Raw genomic sequence first — 20,790 nt, 5'->3', positions numbered from 1 at the left:
TCATGAGTTTGGCTTGTCAGTTTAATTTCATCTAACCCAAGCGACCAGGTTGATGGCATGCTAACAGTATCCCTGATTCTTAAGAAGAAAGGGATCACACTCATTTTCTCAGGTGAAAAGCATTAATGTATGGCTACTACTGGACGTGTCCAGAAAGCCAGCTATTCTGGGTTGAAGTTGATATGAGAGTACATTCAGTAGGTTGACTTGGGGTTGCACTGCTGAGGCAACATAGAGCAGCAGAAGGTGGAGAATTATGTCAGCTCTGAGCCATCCCTGGAAGAAGTCAGACTGAGCTAGTAAAATTCATGGAGACACCTCCCCTCCTCTGGAAGCTATGAACAACATAAAGACTTCTGGCTGACTGTATAGAGACCCGTTCATCTGATGGCACCAAACAGTATATCAAAAGTTGTAATTCTTAATACTCTTCCCTACCTTTTAGAAACCTGTAAAAAGAGGTATAAAACAATTAACTGACTTGCTCGAAAGCAAACAAAAGAAAATGAAAAAAAGAAAGACTGGGGTTTATCTTCTGTCAAAGGTTGTTTTATAACATATAAAACATTCTTAAATCATAATACATTTTTTGTTTGAAAAGTATTTAGATAAAAATACTTTCAATTACTGGATGTCCTTTTATTTCAAGTCAGCCAAATAAAAGTATATGATGTTATCCTAGGTACATCTGTAAGATCTGTTAAAAATTTTCACCAGTGAGCTTGGTTGGCTATTTCATTTTATATCCAAGAGGTTTCAAAATTTATGTCTGCATTATCATCATTACTTAGTTCAGGATTAATTTTAAATTCGAATATATAATACTGCTCTTCACTAATGACAATCCATGCAGGGCATAGTCAGTTAAATCACCTTCTTGGTAAGAGTATTTCAGAATCAAAGGAAATTGGAAACTTTGAATAATCAGTGTTATTTAAAGTGTTCTGTACAGACTACGAAGTATATTTCACAACCCGCTCACATATTAAGTCTGTAATATTACTCTATTCCAAACCTCTAAGTAAATGAATTACTGTCCTGGCTTTCATACTGCCTTTAGCTAGATGTGTCACATTGCCAAATTGCTAAATATACAGCTCCAGAAGTCACAATTTGGGTTTGTTAGCCATCCACTGCCTACATTGTTTGTTGTATTTAGAACTACCAACAACAACTTTCCACCTTCATTTTTAATTCTAAGTTTCTCATATTAAACTGTTTTAGTTTAATGGAACGAGAGGGTGGATGTAGGTAATCCTCTTCTCCAAATTTCTAAAATTATTAGTAAAATAAACGTTTGAAACAATTGGACAGTGTACCTTGGGATGAATAGATTAAACCAGAGCATTTTCATTGTGTCTCTGGCAGTCACTCCTTTATCTCATCTTGTGATGAACATCTGTATTTTTTGGCATGTGGTTAGTATATAAATGTGGGGCGTATCTGAACAAACTCTCAATTATAATTCTGCTCAGATGAGAATTCAAAATTATGTTTTCTGCTTTGAGGACGATATTTACTGTTATGGTAGCAACTGTGTGGAGAAAAAAAAGTAATGCATTTAATATTCAGTTCTGGAATCGTGTATCAATTATTTAGCTAAACCTTCTGTTAGTAGGCGCTTTTTTTGTAAAACATGTACCAAATGTTTATAAAATGGAAAAGAGATTCATCAAGTTACGATAGCTAAAGCTATGCTAAAAAGAAAAAATGAGCATATGTTACCAGCAGTGTTTCTCATATTTAATGAGTAAAACCATATTCTATTTTGTTGCAATTGTCTTTCCTTGTGCAAATAAAGGCCCTGATCCAAAAAGCATTTATAAATGTGATTTTGATTTGCACTATTTAATCTACTTCTGTCTTTAAGACATCTTTGCATTTATTTGAGTGGTCCTGGAGACAATGGGAGATGGATCTTTAAGCATTTACTTAACTTCTGGCTCACTGGGTGTCCATGGAGTTCCCAGGTCCCGAGCTCAGCACGTGCAGAGCATTGCAGAACAAGAGCCAAAAGTAGGAAAAACGCCTGAATTAAAATAAAGTTGAGTTTGGGTGGTTTTTTTCCCTTCCAGTGAGTGAATCATCAGTTGGTCTGTGGCTCTGACTGCAGCTCTGGCACCGTTCCCATGGCTTTTACAGCCCCTATTCCACTTGGGAGAGTTTTCAGGAAATTGTGTTGTCATGGATCCTTCTGCTCAGCTCCAGTCTGTTCTGTGCTCAAAATCCCCTGTGCAGCTGAGTAAGAAATCCCTGGTGGGCCCAAGTTGCATGAGGCACAAAAGGCTGTAACTTCTGTGCAACATCCCCCAATGCTTCCCTAATTATTCCACTGTATCATCTTAAATAAGGTTCAAAAAAAGAGTGGAAGCAAATCCAACAGTTGAGGCATAATAAGATGGGGACTGTGCTCTTCTAAATTGGTCTTTCTGAATGTCCCTAGTTTTTAGTCATAATCCAGACTGTCTAAACTTAGCAAGTTAGAAACGGGCATGTTTTCCTTCAAGGTTGAGCAATTTAGTTCAGCCAGGGTTGCTTTTTTTTCCCCCTGATTGTTTATTTTCCTAAACTAGAGCTGTTTTGAGGATGGCAGGTGCCCGTCAGAAAAAAACAAAACTAAAGGTAGCAACAAAGAGACGTGCTGATCCGTAGTGCTGTACAGGGTCACCACTGCAGCTGCTCCCTTCCTACGTGTGCTGGCTGTCTTTGTGTAGTTCAGGTTCCACCTATGGAACGGATATGTGAACAGGCAGGAAAAGGGAATCGACTCCAGAGAAGGGGTTGTCAGTGTGTTGCTCCAGCCCAGAGGCAGTGTAAAATGCCTTATTCTTTATGGAGAGACAAAAATCATCTTAGCCATACATAGGAAAACCCTGTTTCAAAGAGTTCATGGCAATGACTATAGAAGGGTCAGTTTGCTGGCCTGAGGGATTTGAACAGTGTGAATTTTCTGGATTATTTTAACAATACAGACAAAACAATGAGCTTTCAATGTTTTTCACTTAACTTCTACCAGAGGATTTTTGGAAATACATTCAAACAAGATAAGATCTGAATAAATATCAAGTAGATGCAACAATAGATAGCAGCAACAACTACTAAACTGCTTGCAGCAATGTTTAATGTTTCTGAAATGGTTGTTCGTTGCTTACAGCGGATAGATATGCTTTAAAGATAAATACAGGTTAGTCAGACATCCTGTCATTTAGGCATCCTGGGAATGGCCCTCAGCTTGGCCCTTGGCTAGTGGAAACCTTCTCATCCCCACTGACACCCTGTCAGCTTGCTGGCTGTTGAGCGTGGGGGGGGGAGCAGTCTTGCTACCCTTGCCCCGGTACAGGAGTGCTGAACACTGTAAGGACTGTCCAGTATCCCAGCTCCAAGCCTCTTGCTATGGAAGGGAACTTTATAGACTGGTGTTTGCTACTTGTCCAGAAACCACCCTTAATACAAGATGAAATGTGAAGACTATCAAGAATTTTTCTTAGCTAATACTAATGCAGTTACTGGGTCTGAAGACAAGCATAGAAAAATAAATAAAAACCTGCTTATAAAGCTACCTGAACTTCAACTTTGCTCTAGGAGCTTTCCATCAACTGTGTAAGCAGGAATAAGCTGTTAAGATGCTTGTTTAATTTTGTGGCTGAGAGCCAGGGCTTCTGACCAGGCTACTCTTTTTCTCTGAAGAGGATCCTGATGTGGGGCTGTGTTTTTTGCAGCCCTTCAACTCAGTTCTATTCAGATTTAAATTTTATCCTGCTAATGAGTCAGAAAAAGGGTCATAACTACTGACCCTGACTGAACGAACTTTTTATTTTATCAGCCAATGTCACTACTATAATCTGGCAAGAACTCTCTTCTATTCATACAGTAAAGAGGGGTTGCACATGATTATAACCTACATCCTTGAAATAAATTCTGAGAAAAGTATTTTCCTCTGCCTGACAGGACAAGTATATAATCCTTTATATACTGAACCTGGACGTTGTATAAATAAATCATTTAAATCATGCATTACAGTTTTCACCATATGCTTATACATGCATCCATCTTTTGCTCAAGACTAGACATGATAGTAATCCAAATATTTTGGCATGAAAATAGATTTGAGAAATACTCATATCTGTTGTGAAGTTTAGGTTTTTAATTTTTTTTCTATCAGTTTTCTGTTGAATATTTGAAGTGTTTGGGGTTTTTACACAACTCGTTTAGGTGCATATTTAAGTAAGCCACATTTACATGTATTAAAAGATCCATTTTAAATTTTCCCTTTGGTAGGAGAAAGACAGAAACCATTCCATGCAGCAGATGTGTAACAGATGCCACTCCTAGAACGTACCACACTACTGGATGATGCCCAGATGCAGTGGTGATAGCATAGCTACTAACATAATAAAGCAGAGTAAGAGAGAGACATATAAGTAATGTGTCAGCTTCCCTGCCCACCACTTTGTCCACACAAATCAGAAGGAGGAGAAAATTCTTAAGTCTGTCAGCTATCTACATTGTCACATACAGTCCCCACAACGACCCACTTTAAAAAAATAGCAGAACAGTGCATGTTGTATACAGTAAGTACTGTGAAGTCCATCCCGTCTAGACCACACCAGGGCCTAGAAAATCTGAAATACAGTTCAAAAAATACACCTCCTTTCCATCTCCCAAGATGAATTTGCCAAGAACACAAAGCCCCAAAAGCCTAGCAATAGCAGTATGGGAGAAAGAGGAGTTCATCTCACCTAACCTCAACCATTAAAAAGCCAAACATCTAGGTGAAGGCAATCATCTAGCCTTTTTTCATAGTTAACAAAAATAAATGCACCTCTAGAAGGCATTGGTCCTACTCATTTTAGGTTAAGCTAAGAGTGATGAATCCTAACCATAGTGGTTGGGGTCGTCTAGTAAATTAATGTTAAAGCCTGGACAAAAACTCACCTCCTGACTTCAGTCATTGAGTTTTGCTATTTGACCTCTCATCAGTTCCTTTGGAAAGTTAATCTGAGAAAACAGGTACTTTTCTAACAGTAGAGAGTCGTGAAATATCCTGAGTTGGAAGGAACACACAAGGATCATGAAATTCCAACTCCTGGCCCTGCACAGGACAGCCCCAGGAGTCACACCATGTGCCTGAGATCAATGTCCAAACGCTTCTTGAACTCTGTCAGGCTGTGACCACTTCCCTGGGGAGCCTATTGCAGTGCCCAACCACCCTCTGGGTGAAGAACCTTTTGCTAATATCCAACCTAAATGTCCCCTGACACAACTTCAGACCATTCCCTCATGTCCCGTCACTGGTCACCACAGAGAAGAGATCAGTGCCTGCCCCTCCTCTTCTCCTCACGAGGAAATTGTAAACTGCAATGAGGTGTCCTTCTTGTCTGCAAAACACTTTCATTTTAGAAGGGAGTAAGATATTTTTGAGACAAATCACCACTTAGAGGCTGAGGAAAAAAACCTTCTGGTGGTAGTTGTTCCTCTGGGCACACTTTGCTTTGGAAAGCACAGGAAATGAACTGTTACTGTAACTGAGTTGTGCAGGGTATAAATATCCCTTGTGCTTCATACAAATTTGCCTTACTTCACTAACCGCAACACAAAGCTTACCTGCAACTCTGAAAACTGTCTTAAAAAAAAGAAGAGGCAATGTTCCTTAAACATTAATCATTTCCATGTGCAGAAAATGTGACTGTTCTGTGCATGATTGCATTTTAAATCAGAAATCATTGCACAAAATACAGAATGGATTCAGTGTGAACCTTCTAAAATAAATGAACCTTAATTTATTTTGTATTTTTTAAAGGTCAAATGCTGCAAATACTGGCCAGATGACACAGAGATATATAAAGACATTAAAGTTACCCTAATAGAAACAGAACTCCTGGCTGAATATGTGATTCGAACATTTGCTGTAGAAAAGGTAAGTTTCCAAATTCAGTTTTCTTAAATACAATGATGTCTGCTGAAGTAACTTATATAGAGATTCGACGAGGGAAAGTTAAATCTTTTGACTGACATGCCGGGTTTGTAGCTATTTTTGGGTAAACGACTACCGCCCTCTTACGGTAAACTGTGTTTTTCTTTAAATGCAGCAACTTCTATGTGCTTTTCATCACTTTTGGCCCCTGTCTGAGTTAGAAAAAGTGTTCCAAGTTAATTCCTTGCCTAGGAGAAATCAAAGCCTCCCTCCCAACAATCAGTTGAAAAACACATTCATGCTGCTTTCCCATCTTATGTTCCCTGCAATCATTTTCTGTCTGTACCAGAGGCTGCATGCAACATTATTCAGAAGTGGTGGAGAATACTGTTATCTGTTGGACCAGTGTGTGTTCCTGCTCTGCAGAGATATATTTGTAACAAACTACTTTTCTTCTGAAGGCAATTTACCTTTTCACGTGGACTCTGTCTTTATATGGAGAATTCCAATCAGTGTGTTGCATTATTGTTTATTAGAATAATACCATGAATTTGTTTGATGTACTAGAACTTGTAGCTCTCCCAAACAGCTCACAATATATGGAAAACATACAATTAACAAAGAAGGTACTTACTGAAGTGAGCAGGGTCAGTCAATGGTGTCATGCATTTTGTGTCAATTCAGCAGTTTCATTCAGACTTCAGTAAAGAACAGAAATGTTTTAATTGTACACATCAGGACTCATGTGAGTTGCAGAACACCAAGGAAACAGCCTCTCTGGAAGACTAGATATTCCTAATGGCACAACGATGTTATGTTCCCTCAGTATCACCATGAGTAGATTTTCCACTAATTAGCTTAGAAAGCTCCTTTTGATTTAGTTGCAGTTCTTGTGAAATGCTGGTTCTCTGTAATGATGAAATAGTATTCAATTACGGTTTTGAAGAACAGAATCTTTAGCATCAAAGAATTCTGCACCCAGGTAGATGAAACTGCCAAAAAGATGACCCAACAGGGTCTCTGTACCTACATTCAGAGTAACAAAGGAATTAGGTTTTTTTCCTGTTTTATTCTTCAGTCTAATACTTAAATATGCATCAAAACAGGAACCTGAGGCTAATGATAATAGAATTATGTGGTTTGAATGAACTGAAATATTGTATCATGTTTACCACTATACGTATTGTACATTGAATTCATTCAAGCCTGTTGTTTCCTTCCATTTAGGTATTTTTAATAAACAGATGAGAAACGGTGGCTACACTTTGAAGTAGCTGAAGCACTGGTTGATTTCTATTCTGCAAATTTTAAGCTTATGCTTTGATGTTAGCTTTTCACTTCTTAGCTGGGACTGAAAAAAAGACCTAGAGGATTTTACAGTTGAACATAACCAAACTGTCTTGAATAAGTGCATTAGAACAGATAGAGATAAAAGGCACTAAACATTTTATTTCTTTTAAAAAATCTCCATTTGAAAAGATTTTATTTAGACACTGCTTTTTAATAGTTGGTAGTTTTTCAGTAAGCCTCTAAAAGCAGTGTCAGTGTAGTTTGAGTAAAGTACATTTGTTTTTACCCTATTTTCCATATTTTTTAACTCTTCCAGTGGTACTGGAAGGTCAAATCCATACATCTCTTCCACCAGAATTCTCAAGTTTATATTTTCGATGTAGTGGGGCTGATGCTTTTCAAGTTCTCGAAGTCAAGCTGCGTGATGAGACAGAAAGCACCCTAAGCAAACATGCAGATAATACCAAGTGAAAGATGGTGTTGGAACACTTATCATTGGAGCCTCAATTCCAAAAGACTTGAAGATTTGGCTAACAGGAACTTTTGTAATTCAACAAGAAAAAAACGCAAAGTTCTGTGCCTTAGGTGGCCTAAACCCCAGTGTCAGTACAGGTTGACATCCGGCGACATCATCTGAAATCCAGAATAATTATGGATTTAGCACATATGAACTGCAAAGAAGAGGGTTAAGGGAGCTAGCCTTGTTTGGTGTGGTAGAGATGAGGAGGAGGAGTAAAGAAGATCTAATTTCAACCTGCAACGACCTCAAATATGTTTAGAAGAGTAGAGGCACCAAATTCTCCACTTTTGTCTCAGTGGTAGTAGGTGACAAAGAAAGAGTCAATGGCCAAGAAGTTGCAGTATGGAAAGCTTGCACTGGAAACACTCCTTCAGGAGGAGGGCAGTGCAGTGCTGGAGTAGGTTACCCAAAAAAATTGTGGAATCTCCATTCTTGGAGGTCATCAGGGCTCAGCTAGGCAGATCTAGTGTTGCCCATAGACCCACTCTGAGTCGGAAGTTGGACTGCAGACCTCCAAAGGTCCCTTCTGACTATCTTTTTTGTTTCTTGATGAACATCTCACATGCTCCCGAAGTACAGTTTAGAAGTTGATTTGTTTGAAGATAAATTGATCACTTATTTTAATTTTTTTTAAATGGATATTGAGTAGTAGGGGGATAATGCTAAGAAAATTAAACCCAAAAGTACAGCCTGATTCTGAAGACCACTTCCTAGATACACTTTGCATTGTGTGAATGAGCAGTTCCTTTGCAGCAGTTCCTTAGCAGCACAATAGTTAACTCAGATGAATTAGTCATATAGTAACACAGAGGAGCAGCATAAGCATTTGTAGCATTTTTAACATCCTAGGGTTTGTTAGCAATGTACACCATTCGTTTCAGTGGAAAGAAAAAGTAAAAAATACAGTCTTTCCAAGCTGAGCATATGCTTTATGATTCATACAGTTGTGGTGCTATTTTGGGTTTAGAAACCAGCAGGAAACTACAGACATGAAAATCATTCTTTCGGAGGTGTAATAAGAAAACTCATTATAAATAAGTACCCTACATGCAAAACCCTCTCTAAGTAGCTGTTATCAACAATAGACAAAAAGGCAGTCAGCATGACAGACAGCCTTTTCAAAACTAATGCACAAGATACACAGGACATAACCTAATCTGTGCAACAGCTGGGCACATTGTTTTGGAGGGGCAGTTTGCTTTTTGTGAATTGTTTGAAAATTTGGGCTGCATACAGCATGAAGTATTTGCATGGAGCACTCACTTCGGTCCTCAGCTTATATAGTCATGGCATTGCTATTTTGTATGGGATCTTTGTATCTTAAGGGATGGTGAGCAGTTGTTATAAGCAATATAAAAGTGTTTGAGACATGGATACCCTACCTACACACAGCTATTTAAATTGAAGGCCTTGTTTACAGTAGCAAAGAGATGTGTTAAGTAACACACTCTGAAATCCTCAGAGTATAGAGACCAAATTGCATTCGAATGTGTTTGCTAGACTGTCTTAAAATGCAAATTGTTTTGTCTATTCCTGGGTTTCAATATGCTTTAAAATTGATTTTTAGGAGATAAGGTCATTTCTGTTGCAAGGATGTGATCTCCTCAGTCTACACCACTGTTGCATGTGCACTCGATCCTCTCCCTTGCCTGCCTTTTTGTGTCACAGTTTCCAAGGGAGATGAGATATTCCTCTGAGCAAATGCCCTGTTTCCACATACCCCCAACCTGAGCTGTCAGAGTATCAAAGACTCCAAGATACACCAAACTATCCCCAGTCACGTAGCCCTGGCATGGTCAAAATTTCTCAACCATCAAAAATCCCAGACTATGCATACTAGTAATAAATTAGGAAGCTTATGTTACTTACTATGCAAAGAGAGTAAGACCTTTTATATGCAAACCAGCTCAAGACAGGAAATATGTCTTTAAGAAGAAAAACTGTAAACTGTAAACTATTAATATTGTAGACATTTAGTCCAGCCTAAACATGATATGCCATAATTTTGCTGTTTGCTGATGAAGTATGTATGATGGCCTCCAGACTGTGGATTTCTCCCAAGAATAAAATATTGGCAGCTACATTTTTAGAGGGGGAAGGGAAAATACAAGCACTAAGAAAATAAAACTTAGCATACACACTTCTAATATCCAGACTGCTCCCAAAAGTCACATGGGAAATTACTTACACAATCAGCTTCTCATTCATACCTGTCTCACTGTATCCATATCCTTGTGGACTGTGGCAAATCATCTGAAGGTTTAGCATGTGCAGGGCTACAAATGCAGCCCCTATGATTGGAGTTGCAAAAAGGTTTCTTACTATTCAGCTGTTTCTTTCAGACCAATGAAGGAGACAAATGATAAGGAAAATCATGCCGAAGCTGTAGTTCCCTGAAGTCAGCAGCAAAACTCCTGTGGAGAGCAGTGGGGAAAAAAGTCATCTGTACTCTATGTTCAGCCTTGCTGCTGACCTATTCTGTGATCATGGCATGCATCTTAGGGCCACAGTTTGCAAAGCAACCTAGTGCTTAAATATAGAGATGAGCATCTATCTTGTTGCTAAAGGTTTCTAGCCAATCTAGTGCTTACTTAATTTTGTTGTAAGGCTTTAAAACCAGTTGATATCTAAACTTTGAACTTGATCTCCTGCTATGAGTAAACTCTCCAACAGTCTGTACAGATTGTGCTGGTAGGGGGTGGATGCTTTTCAGCAAGGCTCAGGCTTTTGAAGTTTTCGACCCTTGCCTTTTCAACAGAGAGGTGCCCATGAGATTCGAGAAATACGTCAGTTTCACTTCACTGGCTGGCCAGACCACGGGGTGCCCTACCATGCGACAGGCCTGCTGGGATTTGTACGGCAGGTCAAATCCAAGAGCCCACCAAATGCTGGCCCTCTGGTTGTTCACTGCAGGTAGGTAACGTAGAAATCTCTCTGTTGTGTTTTGTGCTAAACCCAGGACCTACTTTTGCTTCTCCTGTACTGTGTCATCCCCACACAGGTTGCTGAAGCCACTGGAGCTCTACCCACAATAAGTATAAACAGGAATACGTATATATGAAATATGCAATATATAAACAAGAGTAAAAAATCAAGTCTGAAGGCCTGCAAATGCCTAGCTCAATTTCAGTAATCATCCAACTGATCGAGTACCTGTGAGATGCACCATTACACCTCACATTTCCAGTACACACTGCCAAACATTAACTATGCTTTTCTTTTACTTCAGTGCTGGTGCTGGCAGAACTGGATGCTTCATTGTTATTGACATCATGCTAGATATGGCAGAAAGAGAAGGTGTTGTAGACATATACAATTGCGTGAGAGAGCTTCGATCCCGGAGAGTTAACATGGTGCAGACCGAGGTATTGTTAAATCTACTGGAATACTGCTTTGCAAAAAAAATATTCTTCTAGCCCATAAAGACAGAGCTTTGTAGTTGACACCCTCCATAAAGTAGTTTATTTAATCATATGCAGAAAATAATCCCCGCACAAACCTGAAGAATTCCTGCCCAAACAAGTGCACAGTTACACTGCATTGAAGGTTCAGTGTGGGTTTTTTTACAAAAAGGAAAACCACGAGTGTTTCCTCTCTGGGAAAGATTCATTCTGGAGTACATCTAGTTGAGACTCAGTTATGTGATAGCACCTACAGATCTGCATAGAGGAATGAGAATACCAGAAACATGCTGAATTTTATTATGGAGTGTTACTGCACTTCTCTAACTACTTGTAGTTAGTTTAAGTCAGTCTTTCTATACTAAATTCTAAATGAGTGGGATAACATTTTATTAGCTGTGGTTATTCCTTCTGGTCCTGCTTCAGTGCTGTTAAACTCAAGAGAGAAGTAGAAACCATATTAGTTGTTATTTTTTATTTACAAAAATACTAATAGCCTAAGCTCTCTCTGTCAGTAACTATATATATTAATTACTTTACCAGGAACAGTATGTATTCATCCATGATGCTATCCTGGAGGCCTGCCTTTGTGGGGACACATCTATTCCAGCTTCTCAAGTTAGGTCTGCTTACTATGAAATGAATAAACTGGATCCTCAAACAAACTCCAGCCAAATCAAAGAGGAATTCAGGGTAAGTAGCGGCTAACATTGCCTAGAAGCCATAGTTTATCTATACTAAAGACTTCTGCTTAAGTGCTTATTCATAACCATGTGAATTGTGGACCAGGCCTGGGAGGGAAAGACTGCAAAAAGGGAAAAATAACATGCCTGTCATTGCTCTTGACTGATGCTGAATCATGAAAGAATGCAATGGGGTAGTAGTAAAATATTCTTTTTACTCAAGGGAAATATGTCGATTCTTTCTACTGTCCTTTCTCTAGAAGGCAGGCTACTCTGCAGCTCTCTTTGAGGTTATTTTTCAGATCTGTTTGCTTCCAGGATTTTTTTTTCTTCCAAACCCTGCTGACTGTGATGTGTTTTCATTTCTCTGCATATTGATTCCCACTGAAACTGAATGCTGAGCTGATCTATTCTTAAATATTTTGGGTTGCTTTCACTGCTGTGTTAATTTTTTCGGTTGTATTGTTTACTCTTTTTGAAAGACTTTAAATATGGTGACTCCGACACTGCGTGTAGAAGACTGCAGCATAGCGCTTTTACCACGAAATCATGAAAAGAATCGTTGTATGGATGTTCTGCCTCCAGACAGATGCCTGCCTTTCCTCATAACGATAGATGGGGAGAGCAGTAACTACATCAATGCTGCACTGATGGATGTAAGTCTCTACTATATCATTAATAATAAAAAGGGAATAAGCAGCCCTACAAACTGAGCAATGCCAGAAAATGGAGTCAGCATAAGAAGACTGAAATCCTTCTAGCTTGTTTTGTTTTCCAAAAGCATGGCACAAAATCTTTAAACCTCCAAGTACATTTAGGATCACACATATGTTATGTCACAGCCAAGGTTCCAAAGCCATGCGCAGAGAGCAATTTAGGGAGTTTTGATAAATTAAATCTGTCTGGATTTCTCCCTAGTGCTTGAATTTTTAACCATCTGGCCTAGGAAAACAAGAGTTACCTATTAAGAGATTAAGGCAGTTAAATAGAATAATAAGGTTTGCAGCAATATTTCAGTTCCCTTTGTTTATAATTTAAACAGTAATTAACAAAAAAGTAATTGTCTGTCAGCACAAGATAGTACACAAGCCATTACTTCAGTCTTTCCATTTATTTCTGTTTGAATGAATGGTTCCTCTTCATGTGTGCGTGGATTTTTTTTCCAAGCACATCTATGGTAATTCTAATCTGCTAATAGAGTAACAGTAAAAAGACACTTAAACTGCCTTTACAGTCTGTAGATATTTGTAGTCTATTTTTGATGATTTAGAGCTGTAGTCATTACAGTTGTCAAACACATAAACAACAAGAAAACAGAGGTGAGCAAAGAACTAACACATTGTAAATGGCCTTTTTAAAAAATGAAGCTAGAGTAATAACAGTTTATAACAGTTTTTGAATTTCTTTCCTTCCAAGTTCTCAAAGCCTTTTCCTAAAATAAGCCTAAGTTCAAAACACTCCTGTGAAAAGGTAGGAGTAGTATCTTTATGTTTGTCTACGCAGAGAAACTGAGAACAAAAGTTTAAGTGACTTCTATAGATTCTCAGAGTAGGTCAATGACATTTCATATTAGAACTGAGCTTTCTTAATCGGCAATTTGCAACCATGCCCTTACATTGTCTTCTTTCCTGGAGAGTTCAGCACCATTTGTTCTGTGAATTAAGTAATGCTCAGAAAGAGCCGTCCCTTAATATTTGCTTTGAAGATTCTTCCCTCTTTCACTGCTGAAACAACATCTCTGAAAGAGAGATCATAGAATCATAAAATATCCTGAGTTGGAAGGGACCCATAAGGATCATAGGATCACAGAATGTTTAGGGTTGGAAGGGACCTTTGGAGATCATCTAGTCCAACCCCCCTGCCAAGGCAAGGTCACCTAGAGCAGGTTACACAGGAACACCTCCAGGTGGGTTTTGAATGTCTACAGAGATAGAGAGACTCCACGAGTTCCCTGGGCAGCCTGTTCCAGTGCTCTGCCACCCTCAATGTAATGAAATTCTTCCTCATGTTCAGGTTGGAACTTCTTGTGTTTTTGTTTATGGCCATTGTTCCTTGTTGTGTTGCTGAGCACCACTGAAAAGAGCCTGGCACCATCTTCTTGGCACCCAGCAGGTCAAAGTCCAAATCCTGGCCCTGCACAGGACAGCCCCAAGAATAACAACACGTGTCTGCAAATAGCTGATCAGATTGTATCTCTGTTGTGGTACAAATGCTTCAGTTCAAGGCCTGTAGAGACTTCCCCTCCTCCTTAATGAAGGCAGTGGCACCCCATCCCAGCCATGGCTCCAGTATGGCCACGCTAGCCTTCTACTCAGGAGGATGTAAGTGAAAATGCTAGTTTGAGATCCACAGTGGAAAAGTTCCAACAAACAGCTCAGTCAATGACATATTCTGGTACTAAAAGAAACAAAGAGCAGTAAAATTTATCCCCTGGGTATCCTCAGTGCTGTCAGATAGACCAGAATTTCAATAATATTTCTGAAAAATAACTAGATATTTCCTTTCACAGGCATCATTCAAATTTAGAGCTAAATGCAAACATCGAAGATTAATCTGTCCATTAGCAGCTCAAAACAAACCCGTTGCTCAAAATTTTGTATGAGTTGAATTGGAAGCAACTCTATGATTTTACTCTATGCCTGTGGCATGAAATACATTTTAGAAATATAACATCTGCAGAAGTTATATTCTGCCCAAACGCGATTTATTAACTTTGAAGCATATAAGATCTCAAGAAAGAGCTGAAAACAATATATTAATTATGTAGAAAATAGCAATAGTGCTTTCAGTCTCAAAGTTTTGGGGCTATGACTGACATTCTGCTAAATGAATTTTTGCCTCTTACCATTCTTCTCATTGTCTCGTTACTTCTTTGCAGAGCTACAAGCAACCATCAGCTTTTATAGTTACACAGCATCCTTTACCAAATACCGTCAAAGATTTCTGGAGACTGGTCCTAGATTATCACTGCACTTCAATAGTTATGCTGAATGATGTAGATCCTGCACAAGTAAGTCCAGAAAACTGCTTCATTCAAACGAGTAGAGCTAGTGCTTCAGCATTTCAGAAGAGCTTTAGGATGTAATTAGTTTTATAAAACAACATTAAATACTTACATGCTAAAAAATTGATCTGTAGCTTGCAGATACACTTAGGGAAAGAGGAATAAATCAGACCATCAGCAGTTTCTCCACCAAAATCTTAATGCACACACACATAAGTGCATGCGCCTGTAATTTATTCTAAGAGAACATGGTTTGGGAAGAGCTGCTAAAACCCAAAAATAATGGCTGTGAAATTCTGACTCAAGTCTGAAACGTACTAACGATAGCCAAAAGTCACAAACAGAAGCCAACAGCCTGCCTGATACAGGTCAATGACCTTGGTCTGCTAACCAGGGAAATAGATGTTCCCAGTGTGAAAATCTGTGTTGTGTTTTGCACAAAATTATGTTGTCATTAGCAAGGAGATAGGATCTAAACAAGATTGGAGACTAAGCTTCCTTCCTAAGAGAAAACAGGGCAATGGAACGTGTGGGGGAATGTAATTACCTTACAAAAGGGTTGTACAATGCTGTAGATGTTGTTCAGAAAATTGGAAAGCCGAACCTACTGGTTTGGCAGTTTAATCACTAGGATTAATCACTAAGCATCCTAGAGCCTGGGTCGCAACTGTGCAATTCCAAGTTCTTACACAGATATAATTTCCTTAGTTCCAAAAAATTGCACCAGCCCTCTGCTGGAATAATGTGGTGGTAATCTGGATTCCTAATATGTAGATATTTGTTAATTATTGGTTAAGAGCAATTATAGATTTTTTTATAGAAGACTGCATGTCATTTTTATTTGTGATATGATCAAAAATCTTTTTAGCTTTGTTCAGTATTGGACACACTTAGAAAAAAATTTTAACATGTAGAATTTGTTTTTAAAAGATACTAATCTTCCGTTTGGTCTTTCAAAGGAACTTGTAGGAATTCCACACACTATTTTAAAGACCGAATTTCTGATTTCAAGCCCTTCGCTGTCTACAGGGAGAAAAAATAGAAATGAAAGATAAAACTTTTATTCATGAATCTAAGATTATTTTCTGAGTGAATAAGGAAAGACTCAAGGGAGTCAGGCTGTTAGGGACTGCTGAACAGAGTTTTTTTAATTTGTCAGATGTGTTTTGAATTTACAATAGGGCATGGCTATTTCAAGCATTTATTACCCTCACAGGATTTAAAAGCTATTGGGATATGCAGTTAATGCACCTGCCTCTGCAGTATGTTAAACCTTTTACCTCTAATGTGAGTAACAATCTTTTCATTAGGAATAAAACTCAAAACCCTCAGAGCAAACAGAAGTGGAGAGAGGGCACAGCTTATTAAAAACACGCATTACATTCAGATTTATTAATAATTACTGTTATCATTATTATTTATGTATATATGAAGTGTTTAAAGTTCTGTTTTGATATTACCATTTATGTGGATTGTTATGCTCTATTGGGAAATGAAATTCAACCCTCCACAGTGACTCTGGCTTAAAGAGAGTTGCTAGTATCACTTGCATGCAAAATGTGCAGACCTAAATGCTTTTGGTTTCTTTAGAAATTGAAAATCTTGGCTTCCTAAAACAGCTCCAGCAAACATCTTCGCTTTTTATCATTTAAGTATTTTTCAAATATCTGCAAAGCAGTATTCCTGTGTATTTGGAACATGTGTCCTAAATTGTGCACATGTTAAATGATCTGAGCACTGGAATTTGCACCACTTGTATGCATTTTATTTTGTTATCCTGTACACTAGCATGTTTCATAAAAAAAATTTGTGAAAGATTTAGACAGTATTTGGAAAGCAGTTTGCTCAGCAGACCAAATCATAGAGGGGGGTTAAAATAAATGAAAATATATTTTTCTACTTGAAATTCCTGGTTTTAACTTGTTAAAGTGATCTCCTGCAAATCAGACCCTGTTTTCATTTTAATTGATGTAGTAAATGATTATGTTTTCCTAAAATGTAGCCATCTCTAAACAGCTTTGTTGAGGACTAAGTGTTATAAGAAATGCAAAACAACATCTGGAGTAAATGTGATTTGTCAGCTCTGCTCTGGATCACCAACAGCAATGCAGCAGAATGAAGACCACAGCTGTTTTACTGAATGAAAATAAAAAGTTCCAAATCTGACATCAATGCTTCTGCAAGCAAACAAAATTTCATGAGTTCATATTTAATTTTGGTGAATGCTTACAAAAGCTGTGTGCTTGAACTGCTCTAAATATCCCTGGCAAAAAAAAAATCATTAGGATTTTCATGAAAAAAAAACGGACAGACAGAGTCTATCTTCAAAAACCTCCTTGCAAAGTGTTGATTTAATCTTTAAAGTATTAACATAGATGATAATTGGTTCATGGATTAAGCCATCATATATTATTAGACACTAAAACTGTGCAAGATAATGGTAATATTACTTTGTGATCTTTAGGTACCTAGAACTAGTGTCTTCTGAGCACTGAAGAAAGCATGATTATACTTTCAGGTGTCATTCATAGAAGAAACTAGGCAGTTGTTGAAAATTTAAAGGAATGCTGATATTAGACGATACCATTGGTCACGGGTGAAACAGATGTGAAAGTCCTCAGTTTTGAGAATTGATGAACCCTTCATAGTATAAATCACACATTCTAATGTTGCTTGAATTAATAGTAACCTTTCAGGGCAGTTGGAGATACCAGGCCTTTGTCTTTAGGCTCCACACTGTCTCTGAGATATGGTGATACTTGTCAGTATCTCCTGTCTTGTCAAAATGCATTGCAGAATTAACATTGAGTGTCAGAAGTGTTCTACTCCAAATACCAGAGAACAGCAAGTGCAGCAGCAAGAAATAGTATGTTCAGTTACATGAAAAGTCATTGTAAAAGCAGAGTGCTCAAAAGTGGTGGAAGATTTTGTATTTTATAACGATATTGTACTAGAATTTCAGTAATACATGTATCACAAATTAAAATACAAAAAAAGTATGTTGAGGCAGCATGAAATTCAAAATTATTAACTGTATTCTTTTTTGTTCATGGTCTTCTATAGCTATGCCCTCAGTACTGGCCAGAAAATGGAGTACACCGGCACGGTCCTATTCAGGTGGAGTTTGTATCAGCTGATTTAGAAGAAGACATAATCAGCCGGATATTTCGAATTTATAATGCAGCCAGAGTAAGGATGTTATTTGCAAAACAATTCTGTATCAGTAGATGAATTGACTCTACTCAAATCAAAAAAATGAAAGTTAAACTCACATAGAACCATTTTCATTTTTCAGCTTACTTATTTGAAAGCAATGATGCAATACTGAGTCACACCATAATGAATGAGAAAAAAATCCTTCTATGTATAAGCAAAAAATATTTTAATGCATATCATAAGTGTGTTAAATGCAAATGAAATAAATGCAGTATTCAGACTGTATGGTAGCCAGGAAATGCTGAAACTGGTGCTGTTTTCAGCGGTTTGAAATGGGCCATCTTGCATATTTGTATTTTGTGTCATGTGAAGAAAGCTGTGCACCAATACCAGACATGTTTTTCAGTAGCAGTCCCAAACTTAGTGTACATCCTGTCCCACTAAACACACTTCATAAAATATGTAAGAGCTTCAGAGGGGCAAGTGGGTTCTCATATCGAGCTTTTATGCTCCCATAAAGGTGATAGAAGACTAAATGAGGCATGTCTTTCAAGCTGAGAGGAAAAAAGATTTCACTGCTGACCAGGCATCTCTTCTCATCCAGGGAGCCTTTGCATTGGGCTGGTATCGATCACAAAAGAGATCTGGTACCTCTCAGTACAGTGAAAGACTCCAAAACCACACCCAAAAATATGCTAATATCCAAACAGGGAAACAGATTGTAAACTTCAAGATACTTCTTTAATACTATGAAGGCCTGGTATTCTCCGTAAGTGTGGCAATATGAAAACACAACCTCCAGCGTCGTTAATGTGAGCTTCAGCAGGCGCTGGGTCTGGCTGCTGTGCTTTGGGAAGAGGGGCCATCAGCTGAAAGCAACTGGACAGGAAATCAGTAAATTCCAAATTTTGACATAAAGCAGACAAAACTGGTTGGAGAACATACCTAATGCTGCATCCAGTTTGGTTTATTCCTGTATCTTGTTAATCTTACATGCTCACTATTAACTCTTACTCTAGAGAATAAAATGTAATGTCAACATTTCTGTGTGTTGTTCATTTTAAGAGTGGCACTAAAATGCCCTCACTTTGGACAAAAGTGGCAAATTGTAGACTACAAAACCAGTTCTCACATGCATGTTTATTATGCCCTTTTCAAAGGACTAGTTTTCTGCCACTAACACTTGTTCTATGCTCCTTTTTTTTTTAAATCACCATAAAGCAACTGTTCAGTAACATTTCACCGAAGGGGTTCTGACTGCTGCAATAGAACACAATAGAACAAAATATAGTTAGATATATGTTATAAGCCAGAAACATCTGAGGGTTCTGTTTGGTTTTTTTAATGTTTCCTGCTTCAAAATACCTTGAAAGCTTTTGACCTTTCTTACAAAAAAAGACAGAAACCCATAAACGTTCTTAAAGTTGCTGAAGCATGTATGTGAAAAGGGTATATAACTGAAGTTGTGTTGCAGCTCCATCTTTGCTACCAAGTTCCTGCTATAATATTAATTAATTATTTGCTTGATCATGCAGCTGTACTATTGCTCTATTCCAGACTATTTGTATAGCACTGTATTTAAAAATTCTTGTTCTAATAACTTAGTTAGTTGGAAATTAAAAGTCATAAGTCCTCAAGAGCAGTTGAAATTACATTAGCAGTTTGTTAGCAATCATCTGCTTGAACAACTTTCCTTGCTGATTCAAATATCTAAATTATTTACCCCCCCCAAAAATGCTGTTATTTTTCCTGCTTTTTTCTGAATCTCTACAGCCCCAAGACGGCTATCGGATGGTGCAGCAGTTCCAATTCCTGGGATGGCCCATGTACAGAGACACTCCGGTTTCTAAGCGCTCCTTCTTGAAGCTCATCCGTCAAGTGGATAAGTGGCAGGAAGAATACAATGGGGGAGAGGGACGCACAGTTGTACATTGCTTGTAAGTACTGGAAAAGGAAGAGAGAAAGTAGGGGAATACTGTTACAGAATTTATGCCAGATTTTAAAAGATTTGTGAAGAGATGAAGAGGCATCTATTCTGGAACTGCATAATACAATATTGCATAATTCCCTCTCTGTCCTTTGTTAGACCCCTGTGAGAAGATGATGGGTACAAGTTAACTCTATTTTATATAAAAATGTCCAGGGACTTTTGCAAATGGAAAAGTTGCATATTTATTCAGAGTAGATCAGAATTGTACCTTCAGAACAATGTACCTTTTATTTCTAGAGATAAGAACTGTAGAAATAGGTAGCATTGAAGGGTGATTTCTCTTCCACTCACTAAGCACGGAAGCAAAGGTGGTGTGATAGACCAGTTACGATGATGCTGTAATTGCCTTACCTTTCTCTAAAAATGTTATATATTTTTGTCCTCCTGTGATTTTGTGATCCACTGATGCAGACTCTCATCCACTCTGCCACCATCCTTCTTTTGATGTGGTTTAATACCTGTACATGCTGTTTGCTTTCAGCAGTAGTCGATCTTTTGAGACCAAGTCTTCAGTGCTTGAAGTTATATTCGTGTTCCTTCAAACATCTGTTTAAAGGTGCTGCCATGATGGAGAAGGCTCATGGTAATAGGAAAACCATGTTCAAAAGTTGAGACCCCATGTTAGAATGATGGAGGAAAATCTAAGAATATAATAATAATTCCCAGTATCACTGACCTTGAACAAGTCATTGCTCTTCAATTTCTCCATCTGTAGAATGGGGATAATAATACTTTCATCAAAGAAGCATTGTGCAGTGTGATTAATTAATGTTTTGAGATCTTTAGCTGAAAAGATCCTTTTGAAGTGCAAATTACTGTTATCTCTGAGGTG

General features: G+C 38.0%; 1 protein-coding gene across 4 annotated transcripts in view; it reads left to right on the top strand.

The window, feature by feature from the left end:
• Positions 1–20,790, top strand: part of PTPRM (protein tyrosine phosphatase receptor type M) — a 354,996-nt gene that overhangs the window by 327,746 nt on the left and 6,460 nt on the right. For all 4 annotated transcript variants that reach the window (XM_027737101.2, XM_027737100.2, XM_027737093.2 and 1 more), the window contains 8 exons: positions 5,801–5,917; positions 10,483–10,637; positions 10,954–11,089; positions 11,669–11,818; positions 12,291–12,464; positions 14,687–14,818; positions 17,876–18,001; positions 19,742–19,905. In XM_027737101.2, the coding sequence (XP_027592902.2) occupies positions 5,801–5,917; positions 10,483–10,637; positions 10,954–11,089; positions 11,669–11,818; positions 12,291–12,464; positions 14,687–14,818; positions 17,876–18,001; positions 19,742–19,905 (1,154 nt within the window). The remainder of the gene's footprint in view (positions 1–5,800; positions 5,918–10,482; positions 10,638–10,953; positions 11,090–11,668; positions 11,819–12,290; positions 12,465–14,686; positions 14,819–17,875; positions 18,002–19,741; positions 19,906–20,790) is intronic.

The sequence above is a fragment of the Pipra filicauda genome, unplaced genomic scaffold (genome assembly GCF_003945595.2).
Source record: "Pipra filicauda isolate LSUMZ 115617 unplaced genomic scaffold, ASM394559v2 scaffold271_size1040873_pilon, whole genome shotgun sequence".
Classification (NCBI taxonomy): domain Eukaryota; kingdom Metazoa; phylum Chordata; class Aves; order Passeriformes; family Pipridae; genus Pipra; species Pipra filicauda.
The sequence above is the reverse complement of the archived record's forward strand: the minus strand, read 5'-3'. Positions and strand labels throughout refer to the sequence as shown.